Source organism: Artemia franciscana, chromosome 7 (genome assembly GCF_032884065.1).
Source record: "Artemia franciscana chromosome 7, ASM3288406v1, whole genome shotgun sequence".
NCBI lineage: Eukaryota > Metazoa > Arthropoda > Branchiopoda > Anostraca > Artemiidae > Artemia > Artemia franciscana.
The window spans coordinates 53,675,092-53,692,232 of record NC_088869.1 but is presented as its reverse complement, the minus strand read 5'-3'; the positions used below and the strand labels follow the sequence as shown (position 1 = coordinate 53,692,232).

Genomic DNA, 17,141 nt, shown 5'->3' with positions numbered 1-17,141 from the left:
AATCTAAAAGTGAAAATTTGGTCGATGCGACCTCTAACCTTTCCAAAATCAAATGTTCTTCCACTAAAACTTTATCTGCAGCATCTTTAAGTTTAAGAATTGTCGTCTGGCTAAGTAACTTACTTCCTATAGAAACCAAGCTAATGCCTTTATGGTTACCACACTCTCTATTATCACCTTTCTTATGGAGGGGTTAAGGTAAGTTTTCTTAAAACTGCTAGGTAGCCTACTTCCCCTTTTCCAAAATCACATTCATAATCTTCAGTAGTTTATTTCTAACTGCACCAACACAAACCACCATATTTACGAAACTCATTTACCGCACCATCATCATTTCAGGCTTGATTATTGTTTTAATCCTTTTAATACCACCTTTAATTTTTTCTTGCAAAATAAATTTTCCTTTACTTCCAAAGTATCACCCACTTTTAATTCTATACTATATTATTTCCTGTATTTTTACTAGGGTTTAGTGCAGTCTCATAGTTTTCTATCCTAATTGTGGCACCTTGCTCCTAAATTTAACTGGGTATAAGTATAAATTACCAATTCATCCTTGCTTTTTTACATGCCAAAACAATATTTCACTATTATGCAGTACGTCTGCATCATCAAGATCTTCAGCAGATCTTGCTGAAGATACTTAAAGACTTTTGACTTTGATTTCGCAGTCTTTGGATCCAAAACCTCAATAATACGAACTGGCCAATCGGGGAATCCTCGAAACTTTGCTAGAGCCAGATCATGAATACTAAATTTAGCCATTATCGGTAGCTCAAATTTATCAAAAGTAATTTACAACAGTTGCCAAAAAACTCGTACCTGTTAGTGGGGCAGGCCCCCGTCAGCAGTGGCAATCATCGTTTGACAGGAGGCCCAGTGAAACGCAGGACCTGCTAATTGATTTCTTCACCGTATTCTTAAAAAATATCCAAATATCCGAGCATCCAAAATACTCGTGCCAACAATCACACGTCACTAATTATCAGAGCTAGCGAAATGCGACTGCATTGAATGAATGCTAGATGTGAACTTATGAATGCTAGATGCGAACCTGAAGAACCTTGTTTCGGTGCCAGACGTACATACATCATGATGAGGAAACAGGGCATGGTACATAAGCATTAAACACCTAAAATATGCGTTGATGCAACATGAAAGAAAACAGCTATCGGGGTAGACACCTTAAACAGAGGGTTTTGTAAGTACACACACTGGTTCTTAAAAAATTATACTGGAATCACCAATTCAGTGTGATCTTTCTTCAACTTGTAGTTATAATTTATCAAATCCTAGCTATATTGAAACTAAGTCAAAAACAACACTTTTTGTAATTAAAAGAAGTGAGTGACAGCAAAACTTCAAACAATTAGAAACTACCCTTTATATGAGGAACATTCACCCCCTCAACCGATCGTTTTTATTATAAAGTCCATTTTTTCTCCAAGCTTCAAGACGTAAGGCTTTACCGTAGTTGTCATTAAAAAAGACTCATTTACACACAAAACAATCCATTGAAATGTTTTTTGTAAGTTTTTTAAGAAGTAGTCATTAAATGAAACCCTTGCAATATCCTACCAGCTAAAGTTGTCTACTTTCAAGTACTTTTAGGCAAACCTAAGTGTAATAAACAGATGCTGAAGGGTGGCAGATCCCCTCTCTCATATACAGAATAAGTTCCTTTTGTCTTAATCTTCAGTGTGACTTGTTACTTTCAATTGCAATACAAGCTTTTTAAAAAAAAAAAATTATTTAATCAGTCCAAGAAATAATCTATAATTCTGAAATTCATTTTTCTGCCAAAATCACGCAACATGTTTACTTAAAAAAACATTAAATAAATTACACCTCATGCTTATTTCAACTCCTTCATCATCTTTGCTTTAAGCTCCCTTCTTAGAATTTTACCACTGGCTGACCTTGGAATAATATCAGTAAAAACTACTCCTCCGCGAAGTTTCTTGAATGGAGCCACGTTCTCTGTAAGAGAGAATAAATTTGAGACAATTCTTAATACGAGGAATAAGGAGGAAAAAGACACTTGTAAAAAGATTTCAGAAGAAAAAATTGTAAAATAAGAGCCTCGATAATTAATAACAGGTACAAAATAAGTTGTAGTATTATATATCCGAAATAAAGTTCACTGAATCTAGACTTCAATCAGGGGTCGTTGTTCAAAAAGCACGAAGAGGTTTGTATATCCATCCATCAATTATATTTTTTCCATAAAAAAGAGTCCAGGATATCTGATAAGGACGAATTGTAGAGCTTTTTGATAATAATGCGTTCAAAGGATTTTACTAAACCCTAAAAATCAGAATAGGCAACTTTCCTATACACAGTCAATGTACAATACATCCTTATTAAAATATGCTAAGACTAATAAACCTTAAGAATCAAAATAGATAGCTTTCTTGTACACAATCTAAGTACAATCTACAATCAAACATGCTCAGCCTTGCCGAGACCACTACTCAATTAGTCTTTTTCTAGTTCTGAAATTAATTTTTTTGCTCCTGCAGTTACTCTATAAATATCACTTCAAGTTTTAATAGCAGAACAAATTGCTAGCACACGGCTGTTGGCACAAAGATTATAAAAAGTCGTCTGTTCATAAGTAAGAATTATTGATCTAAGAAAATAGCTTTGATCAAATCGACTCACAAAATAATCAGCTCAAAATTTCAAGATTAATATTTCAGGAATTTCGTTTGCCGTCCGGCAAACTAAATAATGTCTAGGCAAGAGTTTTAACTGTACGATTTGTCTTGCAGTTTCTCAAATCTTACTAAAAGTACACTTTCCCTACTCGTTTGTTTGAGTCCTCTTAGTGGAGTAGTATGTATATTGACAGGCTAAAGACAATCGAAATAACATAAATCATATGGGCGAGAGAGGAGCTAAAGTTTAAATTGAAACGGAATAGTTGTGGGCATTAAGTCATGGCTAATTGTAGAAAAAACCAAGACAGATAGTCCAATTGAGTGAGAGGCAATTCTGGCATTAGTCTCTCCCCCCCTTATTAGGATTTTATAAAAATGATTTTAGGCTCCAAGTTCTAAGTATTATGGTTCTAAGTCAGTGAAGATTTGGTAAGAGTTACAAAATTACTGTTAGATCTCGCAAATAAGAAATATCCATAGCTGTAAATGGCTCATCAGAATGGCTCGGGGGCCAGTCACTAGAATTGCAGGCACCAACTTAGAAAGTGCCCAGGGATTTCGACTCTTTGGACTATAAAAATTTAAAATAGTCTGCTATTTAATTTTATTTTCATTAAAAAATACAGTTGAGAATAATTTGAAAAAGTATATTTCATAAGAATTAGAGTCTTATGGAGACATCATAATTCAAGTTACCGTGCAAATACTATTTCTTAAGGATATAGAACTAGATTGTAGGCTTACTAAAATGAGACAGATTTAGAAATAGAAAAGCATACAAGAAGAACATAAGATTCTACAGAAAGACTTAAAATTGTTAGATTTCATTTTATTTTATTAGACTTCATTGCTTGTCAAATAGGCTTTTATCATCCCACCCTTGTAACTGCGTAAAAGCATTTTTAATGCAATAACCATTCTAGTCTTTTTGTAAATTAGTTCACAAGATCATTATATAAAGGACCGCAAATACTTTTTTAGACTAAACTGGTTTTCCATTTACAAATTAATGAGAAACGAAAAATTTAAATAAAACAGTTGAAGAAAACAAAAAACAACAAAACTTCAATAATAATAATAATCCAATTATTTCAACTCCACGTCTGGGAGTCTTTATCAACAGAAAAAAAAAAGTAAAATTAAATCATCTGAAGAAAAGACAGAAACAACACACAAGAAAAAAGAAAAATAAACAGAAAAAAACTTACATATTAATAACTTTCAAACTATTGTGAAACTGTAAATGTCTGAATCAGAAAAGACAAACGAATGTCTGTACACCAGATATTTCTCTTTTAAATATTCAGATCGACAAATGAGATCTAGTGAAATCAAAATACTATTTTTATTTGAAAGAATAAAAAAAAAACAGATAGTCATCCCCGATTAAATTTGCAGATTAAACAAATTTGAACTATATAGGAAAACTGCCTATGTGTTCAACACTACTTGAACATATTTAAAGTTTTTATGTGACAACAGGTCAAAGAAATTTATATATTATAATTTAACTGAATCTTTTTCTTGCTAACTTAGCTGTGGTCCGTTGAATCTTTCCAGCGTTAGCCTCATCTCTACTTTCACTAGCAAGGTTGACACATGTTTGGAAACTATTATGTAACACATTGCTGTTTGAAATTTTGATCTGCCCCCCTCCCCCCATAAAATTATTGTAATTGGTTTTAATTTATATTCCCCTTCATCTCTATTAATACTATTACCCTTAAAAATATTTTTTTCAATTTCAATAATTTCTCGGAAACTTCGTAAAAGTCCAATAGATACGTCCATTATGTTTGTTTGATTAAACAGTATATTATTGTATGGAAGGTCAAATAAATGTTCTGCTAAGGCTGATTCAAAAGTATAATTTTTTATTGTATTTAAAAGAGCAATTTATGACATTCTTATGTTGTAGAGACCTATTTTCTAATTCCCACATGAGATTTACCAAAAAACAAGGATTTTGTATACCCCACTTTGTAGATTATTCGGAATCTTATCTTTTTCGTTATCCAATAAAAAGCCTAAGTTTGTCTATATTTAAAATCTGTTTCTATATTTTTTTTTACTTCTTTTCATAATTTCTGTGACAAAATTGGAATATACGGAAATACTCGAATAATTGGAATATTTTATGTTTGACCCGTCTTCCTCTATCATTACCAGTTCCATTATTTTTTTTTCCTTTTTAATATTTTTTAATCAGCTTTTCTGAATATCCGTTACCAATTAAAATATCTTTAATATATATTCCGATGTTACTTTCAATACCCTACGGACTAAAGAAAGAGTTACTCCTTTTTCAACTCAAATTGGATGATCTGACATAAAAGAGAAATAACGGTTGTTATTTTTAGGTTTATGATAAATCGAAAAACCTAATTCTTTATTATCTCTATGGATCCCTATATCTACTAAATAAAAAAAGTTTTTTTTTTACTGCAAGTAAGGAGCGACATTAAAACTTAAAACGAACAGAAATTATTCCGTCGTCCCCTCCTCAATGCCTCGCTCTTAACGCAAAAGTTTGACTCTTTCTCACAACTCTACTTTTTAAAACAATAAAAAACTTTAGCGTAAAGAGCGAGGCGTTGAGGAGGGGACGACCCCTCTCGTATACAGAATAATTTCTGTTCGTTTTAAGTTTTAATGTCGCTCCTTACTTGCAGTTAAAAAACTTGTTGTTTTAATTAAATTTCTGAACGTTTTTAATTAATGTATGTTTTGATTTTGGCTCACCTCACATGAATAATTAAAATGAAATTTGCATATTAATTTTGTTTTTGGCTAAATGGCTTTCTCATAGTTTTAATCGGACGATTTTGATAAAAAAGAAAGGAGTGGGGGAGGAGGCCTAGTTGTACTCCTATTTTTGGTTAATTAAAAAGGCAACTAGAACTTTTTTTACGATAATTTTTATTAGTAATAAATATACGTAACTTACGAATTAACTTACGTAATGAAATTCTATAATTTGTATATTTTTATTACGTATATGAAGGGGTACTCCCCCTCGTCAATACCTCGCTCTTTACACTAAGGATTTAATTTGGTCCCAATTCTCTAAGAATGACCCCTGAATCAGAAAGGCCGTAGAATAAATAGCTGAAATTATAAAAAAATGCTTTAGCGTAAAGAGTGAGGTATTGTGAAGGAGACAAATACCTTTGTATACGTAATAATTTCAGTTCGTTCTAGGTTCTAATGCTACTCCTTACTTATACCTGAAACAACTTTTTTTTTAAATTTATTTAAAAAAAAAATTTCAATGCTAGAGAATCCTGCGGTCCCTTCATGGAAATTTTCTTCCCTCATGATAAATTCCTCCATGGAGAGATTCTCCCATGTAAGCCCCTCCCCCAATCCCCGTTTAACGTGAAAAGGTCCCCGTGAAAACGTCTGTACATATCCCAATAACCATTACTATATGTAAACAATGGTCAAAGTTTGAAGCTTGCATCCCCTCATCTGGGCACTGTGGGGGATTAAGTCGTCCCTAAAAACAAAATTACTAGGTTACATATATATTTTTGACTATGCTGAACAAAATGGGTATCTCAAAATTTTGATCCAGTGACTTTGGGAGAAAATGAGCGTGGGAGAGGGCCTAGGTACCCTCCAATTTTTGGTTGCAAAAAAGGGCACTAGAACTTTTAATTTCCGTTAGAATGGGCCCTGTTGCGACATTCTAGGACCACTGGGTCATTATGATCACCCCTGGGGAAAAGAGAAAAAAAAAACAACAAATAAACACGCATCCGTGATCTGTCTTCTGGGAAAAAATACAAAATTCCACATTTTCGTAGATAGGAGCTTGAAACTTCTACAATAGGGTTTTCTGATATGCTGAATCTGATGGTGCGATTTTCGTTAAGATACTGTGACTTTTAGAGGGTTTTCCCCCCTATTTTCTAAAATAAGTCAAATTTTCCTAGGCTCGTAACTTTTGATGAGTAAAATTCAACTTGATGAAACTCATATATTCAGAATCAGTGTAAAAATACGATTCTTTTGATGTAACTATTGGTATCAAAATTCCATTCCTTAGAGTTTTGGTTACTATTGAGCCGGGTGGCTCCTTACTGCAGTTCGTTACCACGAACTGTTAGGAAAGCAGTAACTTATTCGATGTTTTCATTTTTCAATTGTGTAAATTAATTGCCCTTATAAATGACTTAAATGTTCCAGAAAACCTTCAATTCCAGATTCATTATAATTTGAAATAACTAAAGCATCATGCATCACTCTTCCCTTAAATTTGGGTTTTAAAAATATCTTTTTATAGTTAAGTTTCAGCATAATCAACGTTAATATTTGCTAAAAAGGGATTCAAAGGTCCCCCCATTGGTAATAACCTGATTTGATGAAAAAAATTATCTCTAAACTTGGAAAAGTCTGTGTATTTACTGACTATTTTCCATAACTTAAAATAGTTTCTAGTTCTATTCCTGCGGCTGATTCTTATATCTTTTCTGTATGATTGTGATATAGTGATATAGTGGTCGATGTTGCAGGTCTCAGAGGAATACCTACTTTAAGTATTTTTGATACATCGTACATTCTTCGGCAAACCAACCCTTTCGGAAGGAATTTATAGTACATCTGCGATGTAATATTTCCATCGATCTTAAGGTAAGCCTTTCTTCATTTTGCTTCACCAGATTCAGTTGGGTCTGTCTCATCTTTTCCTAGAGTTACTATTGAATTATTTTTATCAGTTTTTGTTTTTATTAGAGAATCATCAGATTTTCCATTTTTCAAAATTTCTACATCTTTGTTATTAAAGTTTTCTTGAAAATTATCAAATTTTTTCAAATGTTCACATTTCTAGTCTTGAATGTTTCAAGTTCTGTAGACTTAAATCATCTATAAATGCAGGTCATAGCAAAAATTCTGATAATTTTGAAAAAGAATTTAGATCAAAGACATTCAAATTTTGAAAGATCTAAAATCAGATGATTCTATTATAATAGCGAAAGCTGATAAAAGAATACAATAGTAATTCTAGAAAAGGGTGACAAAGATAGTAAAAGAGAAACGGCTTTCTAAATGAAAGTTTGACTTACAAAATGCTTGAGACAGACTCAACTGAGTCTTATGAAGCAAAGTTAAGAAAGGATTTAGCTGACGATAAGACCGATGGAAATATTTTGCCACAGATATACTCTAAATTCTCTCCGAAAGTATTGGTTTACCCAAGGATATACAGTGTACCAAAAATACATAAAGTAGGTATACTTCTGAGACTTATAGCACCGACTGCTAAATCACCAACGGAAAAGATTGGAAAATGGGTAGCAAACCTCTTTGATTTCTCCAAAATTCTTGCATAAAAACTCAGAATTAAAAAAAAATAAACGAATAAATGTAGAAATATCGAGTGAATCGAGGCTTTTTAGTTTTGATGTAAAAACAATGTATAAATATGTACCATTTGATAATTTTGTTTTTTATTTAATCGAAAAAACCTGAACAATATAAAGAAAAGATTGAAGACTCAACCGCAAGAATAGATATAAAAACTAATTTAAATTTTGTGAAAATGGCTAGTAAATACACAAACTTTTTCAAGTTTAGAGATAATTCTTTTTCATCGAATCTGGAGATTACCAGTGAGTAATCAAATCTGTTGTTAACAAATATTTACGTAAATTATGTTGAAACTGTAGCTACAGATATTTATGTTTTTAAACATAAATTTTTGGAAGATATATGGATGATATTTTAGCTACTTGAAATTATGGTTAATCTGAAATTGAAGGTTTTCTAGATCATCTAAATCGTTTATGACGGAAATTAATTTTTACAGTTGAAAGAGAAACAGAGAATAAGTTACCGTTTTTAGATATATGGATCCAGAGAAATAATAATGAATTAGTTTTTCAATTTATCGTAAACCTACAAATAACAGCAGTTACTTGTCTTTTATGTCGAATTATCCAATTCAAATTAAAAGGGGAGTAATTATTTATTTAGTTGATGGTGCATTAAAATTAAAATCACCATAATACATAAGTAAGGAAAGCATTTTCCTTAAGGATATTTTAATTGGCAATGACTTCCTAAAATGTGATTTTTCAAATAATAAAAAAAAGAAAAGAGTTAATGGAACTGGTAATAATAGAAGAGGATGGGTCAAATCAAAAAATCAATTACAAAACTTTGCCGTATGCTCCAATTCGCTCATAGAAATTAAGAAAGGAAACTAAAAAAAAAAAAAAACATAAAAAACAGGTTTTAAATCCCGACCAACAACAAGCTCTTTAATAAATTAAATTAAAAAAAAAATTCAGCTGAAAGTAAGGAGCAACATAAAACTTAAAACGAACAGAAATTACTACGTATGTGAGAAGGTTTGCCTCCTCGTCAATACCTCGCTCTATATGCTAAAGTTCGAATTTTGTTCTAATTACTTAAAAATGAACCCTGAATCACAAAAGCCGTTTAATTAGTAGAAACAACTCTTTTTAAAGTACTAACAAAACTTCCCCCTCCTACGTAACGTATACGTTTCCGAAAAATATACTAAGTGGGGTATACAAAATTCTTTGTTCTTGCGGTAAATTTTTGGTGGGAATTACACTGCAAGATTTAGAAAACAGGTTACAACAACAAAGAAATGCTACAGATTGCTCTTTTAAATAATTAAATAAAAAAACTAATTTTTTTAGCTGAAAGTAAGGAGCGACATTAAAACTAAAAACGAACAGAAATTACTCCGTATATGAAAAGAGTTGTCCACTCCGCAATCCCTTGCTCTTTACGCTAAAGCTTTTAATTGTTTTAAAAAGTAGAATTGTGGCAAAGAGTCAAACTTTAGCGTAAAGAGCGAGGGATTGCGGAGGGGACAACTCATTTCATATACGGAGTAATTTCTGTTCGTTTTAAGTTTTAATGTCGCTCCTTACTTTCAGCTAAAAAAATTAGTTTTTTTTTATTTAATTTCTGAACGTTTTTGAATGAATGCATGTTTGGTTTTGGCTCTCCGCACATAAATTATTAAAATGAAATTTGTATATTAATTCTTTTTTTGGCTAAATGGCTTTCTCTTAGTTTTGATCAGACGATTTTGAGAAATAAGGGGTGGAGAAGGAGGCCTAGTTGCCCTCCAATTTTTCGGTTACTTAAAAAGGCAACTAGAACTTTTCATTTTTAACGAACGTTTTTATTAGTAAAAAATATACGTAACTTAAGAATTAACTTACGTAACAAACTTTCATAACCTTATATTTTTATTATGTATACGAGGGGGTTTGTACCCTCGTTAATACCTCGCTCTTTACACTAAATCGTAAGTTTTGTCCCAATTCTCTAAGAAAGACCCCTGAATCAGAAAGGCCGTAGAATAAATAGTTGAAATTACTAAAAATACTTTAGCATTAAGAGCAAGGTATTTATCTCCTCCTAAATACCTCGCTCTTTATGCTAAAGTATTTTTAGAACTCCTCATATGCGTAATAATCTCTGTTCGTTTTAAGTTTCAATGCTACTTCTTCCTTTCATTTGAAAAAACGTTTTCATGTTTATTTTTCATTGTTTTCTTATAGTAATGCAAGAGAATCCTGCGCCCTTGTCATTGAATTTTTCTTCCCCCATGACAGATTCGTCCAAGGAAAGATCCTCCAACATAGCCCCCTCTCCTCAGCCCCACCCCCAAACAAAATAAAATCCCCTGAAAACGTCTGTACACTTCCCAATAACCATTACTATATGTAAACACTGGTCAAAGTTTGTAACTTGCAGCCCCTCCCCCAGCGATTGTGGGGGAGTAAGTCATCCCTAAAGACATAGTTATTATGGTTTTCGACTATGCTGAACAAAATGGATATCTCAAAATTTTGATCCGTTGACTTTGGGAAAAAAACGAGCGTGGGAGGGGGCCTAGATGCCCTCCAGTTTTTTTGGTCACTTAAAAAGGGCACTAGAACTTTTCATTTCCGTTAGATTGAGCCACATTCTAGGACCACTTGGTCGATACGATGACCCCTGGGGAAAAAAGAAAAAAAAAACAACAAAAAAACAAATAAACACGCACCCGTGATTTGTCTTCTGGCAAAAAATACAAAATTCCACATTTTTGTAGATAGGAGCTTGAAACTTCTACAGTAGGGTTCTCTGATACGCTGAATCTGATGGTGTCATTTTCGTTAAGATTCTACGACTTTTAGGGGGTGTTTCCCCCTATTTTTCTAAATAAGGGAAATTTTCTCAGGCTCGTAACTTTTGATGGGTAAGACTAAACGTGATGAAACTTATATATTTAAAATCAGCATTAAAATGCAATTCTTTTGATGTAGCTATTGATATCAAAATTCAATTTTTTAGAGTTTTGGTTACTATTGAGCCGGGTCGCTCCTTACTACATTTCGTTACCACGAACTGTTTGATAAAATAAAAAAAAACTGATACTTTTGAATAATTCATAGCAGGACATTTAAAAAGACCTGCCTCACCATAATGTATTGTTGGATCAAAGAAAAATAATGGAGACTTCTATTAGACTTTTACAAAGTTTCCAAGAAATTATCAAAATTTAAAAAATTCTTCAGGGGGTATTAATATTAATAAAGATGCAGGGAACCATAGATTAAATCTAATTTATAACAATTTGATTGGGGGGGGGGCAGATCAAAATTCCAAACAGTAATGGGTTACATAATTGGGTTACAAACATTGATAGCAAAAGTCAGGATAAGGTTAATGCTGGAAAAAGTCAAAGGACCAAAACAAAGTTAACAAATAAAAAAATCCACTTAATTTATAACGCATAACTTTCTTTGACCTGTTGCCATATATAAACTTAAATTACCCATATAGTTCAAATGTTTTTAACCTGTAAATTTAATCAGGGGTGGTGTACCTGGTCCTCTTGTAAATTCTTTAAGATAAATATAGTATTTTATTTTCTCTACACCTTATTTGTCAGTCTGAATATATAAAGAAGAAATGTCTTGTGTACTAGAGACATTCGTTTGTCTTTTCTATGATTATTCAAACTTAAAGTTTTTCAGTATTTTGGTAGTTATTAAGATGTGAATTTTGTCTTATTGATTGTTTTCTGTTTTTATTTTTTCTCTTGTGTATTTTTTCGTTTTTTTTTTTAGATGATTTACCTTAAAATTTTGTTTGTTTTTCCTTTTTTCCGTTGATAAAAGCTCTTGGACGTGGAGTTAAAATGTTCAGATTTTTGTTATTGAAAGTTTTGTTACTTTTTCAATTTTTTTGCTCGAATGTTTCATTTCAATTACACCCGTGTTTTCTTTCTTTAATTTGTCAAAAAGCGGAAGGCTCTTGCATTGCGCTTGAACTGGAATTAATGACCAGTTCAATAAGAATTAAACTGGGGGATTGGACAAGTAGATAGGAAACCGCTGTGGCTCATACTCAGAACAACTGGTGTGCCTCAGAAGTACTTCTCTCCCTTTGGGAAACTATATGAGCAAACGACCAGTTCTGTCAAGTCAACGGGAAGTGTAGCCAGCCGTTCAGAATTTGTAAAACAGTTTAGCAGGGATATGAAACAGATCCCAAAATATTTACCTATACAATTTTCTACATGATGATTCTGATGACGACTACCAGACTGACCTTCGGCCTGAAGTTCAGTGATAGACTTTCGAGTGAAACTAACTTTGCTGACTTTTTTGCACTCATGGCAAATATGCTCGAAGAATTTATTGCAGCACAGGCACTCACGAAAGGCGATGCTAGGAGAGGCTCAGCATCAGCTGGAACAAAACAAAAATCATGTCTGTTGATCCACAACCAGCTCAACCACCCCCTGTTCAGTTGTAGCATGTCAAAACCAAGCAGCAGTTAAAAATAATTTACCATACATCAGTTCCATTCTGTCAAATGATGAATCAGTCAAGATCAAATTCAACCCACGAATTGCCAAGGCATCTTATGTCCGAGGGACACTCAACTAAAGCTGGTGCGACCGTATTGTCAGCCGCCTCACAAAGATAATGACACTGAATGTATGCTGTAAGCTTAATCCCAATATATGGTGCAGAAAAAAGGCCAACAACCCCCGTGACTTCAAAGAATCTTGATGTGACTTAAACCAAAGGACTCAAAAAAATAGAGCTACTCCACCAGTGTAATTTTATCAGCAGCATCAACTACCTAAACAGTATGAAGCAGTCGAAGGCAGGACTAAGTTTCCACTGTTCAAGACCAGTCGTCCTTGAGGAAGATGGTGTCTACTCTCTAGACGCTGACAATAAGTCAGTAGAAGAATTAAATGAAGCAAGTCAAGGGGAAGTTAGCGATATATTATTTTTTATAGTAGTCATATATACTATGAGGCCGATTTTCGTCCTTATGGGATAATTACTCTGTGGCTTTAGGTGTATTTGAATAAATTTCTTGGACTTTCGCTGTCATGCCTAAAGTTCGTATTAAACATTTTTATAGCTTTTTATAATTATTTTATATAACATTCTATATAATCACACATTGATCCCTTTTGATCGTAAATAACTTGTTGATTCTCTTTTTACAGCAATGCATAGCTTTTGGCAATTATCTCAGAGGTACAAAATTGATTGATACGACATTTAAGAACGTCATTGGCACAATAAATATCGATTAAAACAGCGTTGCTTTAAATGTTGTTGACTGATTTATAAAATTGATATTTAATATTAGGCGAATCAACATCGATTGACCTATATACTACTTAGAAACGTTTTTAAACTTAAAACTAAAATTCTTACTGTAAATAAGAAACTGTTAGTACCTATGCCATTAATTATTAGCAAATAATGAAGAAAACATGAAAGTCATGGAATATTCGACATCCCAAATCTGCAGCATCTTATGCAGGTGTCTGATTGTAATAAGTTCATATTTCTAAAAATTATTGAGAGATGAGGCTTATTAATGACAAATGGTACTTGTCATTAAGGACAAATGGAAAAATATTCCCAAAAGAAAGCTATCGGGATAAAACAGAATAAATTTTTCGTTTAAAATGAGGCATTAAAACACTGTCTTACCAGCAATGTAGTCAGCAATTTGATTAGCTGTTACATTTGAATCCTTTCGCTTGACAATATAAGCTCTAGGAAGCTCACCAGAGGTTGCATCTGGCACTCCAACGACTGCTGCATCTACTACTTCCGGATGTGCAGCTAGAAGGCCCTCTAGCTCTGCAGGAGGCACCTTACATAATATAGAATGTTATATATGGAAATAAAGATGGGTTCTAAGCTAAATGCATAGAAACTACGATATTTATAGACTTAGAATTCGTTACATATATTAATCCTTGTGCCACTAAGTTATCACTCCGCAAAGTTACTGCTATTACTATAAAGTGATAAATTAATTTTCATTCCACTTGTTTTGTTTCCTTCGCAGTAACGGATTATTACCGTTGAGCTAAGTTTGTAGATATAAAATTAATACAGTAATTTTTCATAATCGTCTTCTGACATATTTTCAAAATCTGTGGAATTGAAGTCAGTTCTGTGACTTCATTTACTGCAAAAGCTGCTATGTCTTTTGAGTCGTCGTGGAAATCAATCCTCTTTTTTACGTTCAATTATTGCATCCACATAGTAATACAACTAAAATGGCATTTATCCCTAGAATAAAAGGGCCAATTACAGTCAAAATTATTGTTCGTAGGACAAATTGATCGAAAATGCTACTCCATCCCTCTTTCTGCATCTTTTCTACAAAAAAAAAGCACTAGAACTTCAAGTGTCTGTTTGAGTGATTACATACGTTCTGAGATACATGACGTACCAAAAAAAGCAAGAACCGAAAAAATTAATTAAGAAGAAGACAAAACAAAATAAGGATGATTTTCACCCAGTCAATTAACTGGCTGAAGTCACCATCGTTTGGGTATTTCTTTTTCCAAATTTGTTTCCTTAATAGTTTGCTTTATTTTTCCTCATAATCTTAGATTACAGGTTGACCATAATCATCATCTCTAGAAAAGGATATATACATAAACACGCATCCGTAACCATCATTGTCGGGAAGAATAAAATATGCTGGATTTTAGTAAACAGACGCTTGAAATCTCTGTCATAGGGTTTAGTGATATGTGGAATCTGATAGTATTATTTTGTTAAGTATACGCAATGGGAGGAGCTCTTACTCCCTTTTTTCTTGAATTAGATGCAACAGTCGTATATTATCAGGGTGATAACTTTTATTGCGTAACTTTAAACTTTACATGAAATCCTGTTTACTTCACATTCTTTTGGCGTAGTCTACTTATTAATATTAAAGTTTTTTTAGAGAATCGGCCATTATTGCGACTCCTACTACGATTATTATTACTACGACTACTAACAGCAGCACCAAGGAGCCTGAGTTCAAAACACCTGCGCACGCTCCTCCTTCGTAGCAATCTATTCAAATTTTCCCTCTTTAAACCCTCCAAAGAAGCTCTAATTTTCTTACAACCTCTTCCAACCCTATTTAAGAACAACCTGCTTTTTGTTTGGCCCTAAATGGATGGTCGAAAAGGAGGATCTTTAAGAATCTGTCATTCTTCATCTGCAAAACCTCTCCTACCATCTCAATCTTTCTCTTATTATGCCCCTGGAAAGCAGAACAAAACCACATTTCTTGTACAGCTCACTGTTTGAGATACGCTCACACAAATACTGACACTATCTGTGGACAATTCTTCTTGGGGTGGTTTAAAAAATCCTCCCTCGTCTTTGGAAGCACCCATGTTTCGAAACAATACTTGATGGTATAGCTTCCAGTATTTTTAACTTTTAGTCTCCGGTATTTTAATCTTTGTTCGCAGGTTTATCTTCCAATTCTTCCGTCCTGTTTTTACTGTGAAAAAAAACCTCTGGGTCTTGGTTATTTCACTTTTCACATCTTCACCGCATCCATCATCTTCATTAATAATCCGCTTAACAGACATTCCTGTCATCCAACATAACCTCTTCACGTTCATTTACTCCTAGTTTAAGTTGTCTTTTTAATATCAATTTTCAGACTTATTTTTCAGCTGCCAACTTTTCAAAGTCTGCGATTGTGTCTAGAAACTATTATCCCCTGAAATTTACACGGGACTCATGAAAACTTTTAATCAACAGTTCAAAATTCATTCATTCTTTTCAGTAGTCTTGGTTATTAAATGTTTTTTTACTTCAAAACACATTGCTCGAATTAAAAATAGGTTTCATTAAGGTTCAAACTATGTTTTGGTCTCTAGAACAAACAGGAGGCCTTAGGCTTTCTTGCAATATTTGTTCGTTTTAGGTTTTATTAAGTTATTAATAGTGCTTTATGGTCGCTTTATGCTTGGTTTTATCAAGGTTCAAATTATGTTTTGGTCTCTAGAACAAACAGGAGGCTTTAGGCTTTCTTGCAATTTTTGTTCGTTTTAGGTTTCATTAGGTTATTGATAGTGCTTTAGGGTCGCTTTATGCTTGGAAAATATTTAACTTTATTTCTTCTTATCACTGCTTTAATGTAGCTCTTTACTTTTAACTGAAAAACTTCTTTCGTGTGATTATTTTCTTAAAGTGAATAATAACAAAAGTCATAGCATTTCGACTTCACCTTCAGAAGCCATTATCAACAGCAATAAAAAATCAAGCTAAACTAAAAAAGAAAAAAGAAAAAAATTCGAATGATAAGACAACTTACATTTTAATATTGTCTAATGTTCATCTGCAATAGCACTAAAACAAACAAAAATGTTAAAAAATTATGTTGCGGCATTAAAAGCGACTATATCAGGAATATAATTGGGATCTGGTTTGATAATGAAATGCATTAAAATGAAACAGTAACCTTTAATTTACAAATGTCCGAGGTTAAAACAAATGTGACTAAATACAGACCAAGTATTCTCGACGTAACACCTCAAATTTAGTATCCTTTTCTCATACTTTTCCTCCTCAATGCCCCGCTCTTTACGCTAAAGTTTGACTCTTTCTCTTAACTCTACTTTTAAAAAAGTAAGAAACTTTAGTGTAAAGAGCGGGGCGTTGAGGAGGAAAAGCCCCTTTCATATAAGGAGTAATTTCTGGTCGTTTCAAGTTTGAATGTTGCTCCTTACTTTCATTTAAAAAACTTGTTTTTTTTTATTTAATTTCTGGACGTTTTTGAATTAATGCATGTTTTGATCTTGGCTTTCCGCACATAAATAATTAAAACTAAATTTGCATATTAATTAATTGCAATTAATCGGAAGATTTTGAGAAAAAAGGAGAGAGGGAGGAGGCCTAGTTGCCCTCCAATTTTTTGATTACTTAAAAAAGCAACTACAACTTTTAATTTTTTATAAACGTTTTCATTGGTAAAAGATATACATAACTTACGAATTAATTTACGTAACGAACTTCTATATTCGTATGTTTTTATTGCATGTATGAGGGGGTTCACCCCTCGTCGATACCTCACTCTTTACCCTAAAGCTTAAATTTTGTCCCAATTCCTTAAGAATGAGCTCTGAATCACCAAGGCCGTAGAATAAATAGTTGA

At 32.9% G+C, this 17,141-nt stretch overlaps 1 protein-coding gene across 3 annotated transcripts in view; it reads right to left on the bottom strand.

The window, feature by feature from the left end:
• Window positions 1-1,769: 1,769 nt before the first annotated feature.
• The window catches only part of LOC136029461 (uncharacterized), a 93,240-nt gene continuing 77,868 nt past the window's right edge, over window positions 1,770-17,141 (bottom strand). For all 3 annotated transcript variants that reach the window (XM_065707877.1, XM_065707876.1, XM_065707875.1), the window contains exons 9-10: window positions 13,670-13,835; window positions 1,770-1,980 (exon numbers count right to left, since the gene is read on the bottom strand). In XM_065707877.1, the coding sequence (XP_065563949.1) occupies window positions 1,856-1,980; window positions 13,670-13,835 (291 nt within the window). In that variant the 3' untranslated portion in view covers window positions 1,770-1,855. The remainder of the gene's footprint in view (window positions 1,981-13,669; window positions 13,836-17,141) is intronic.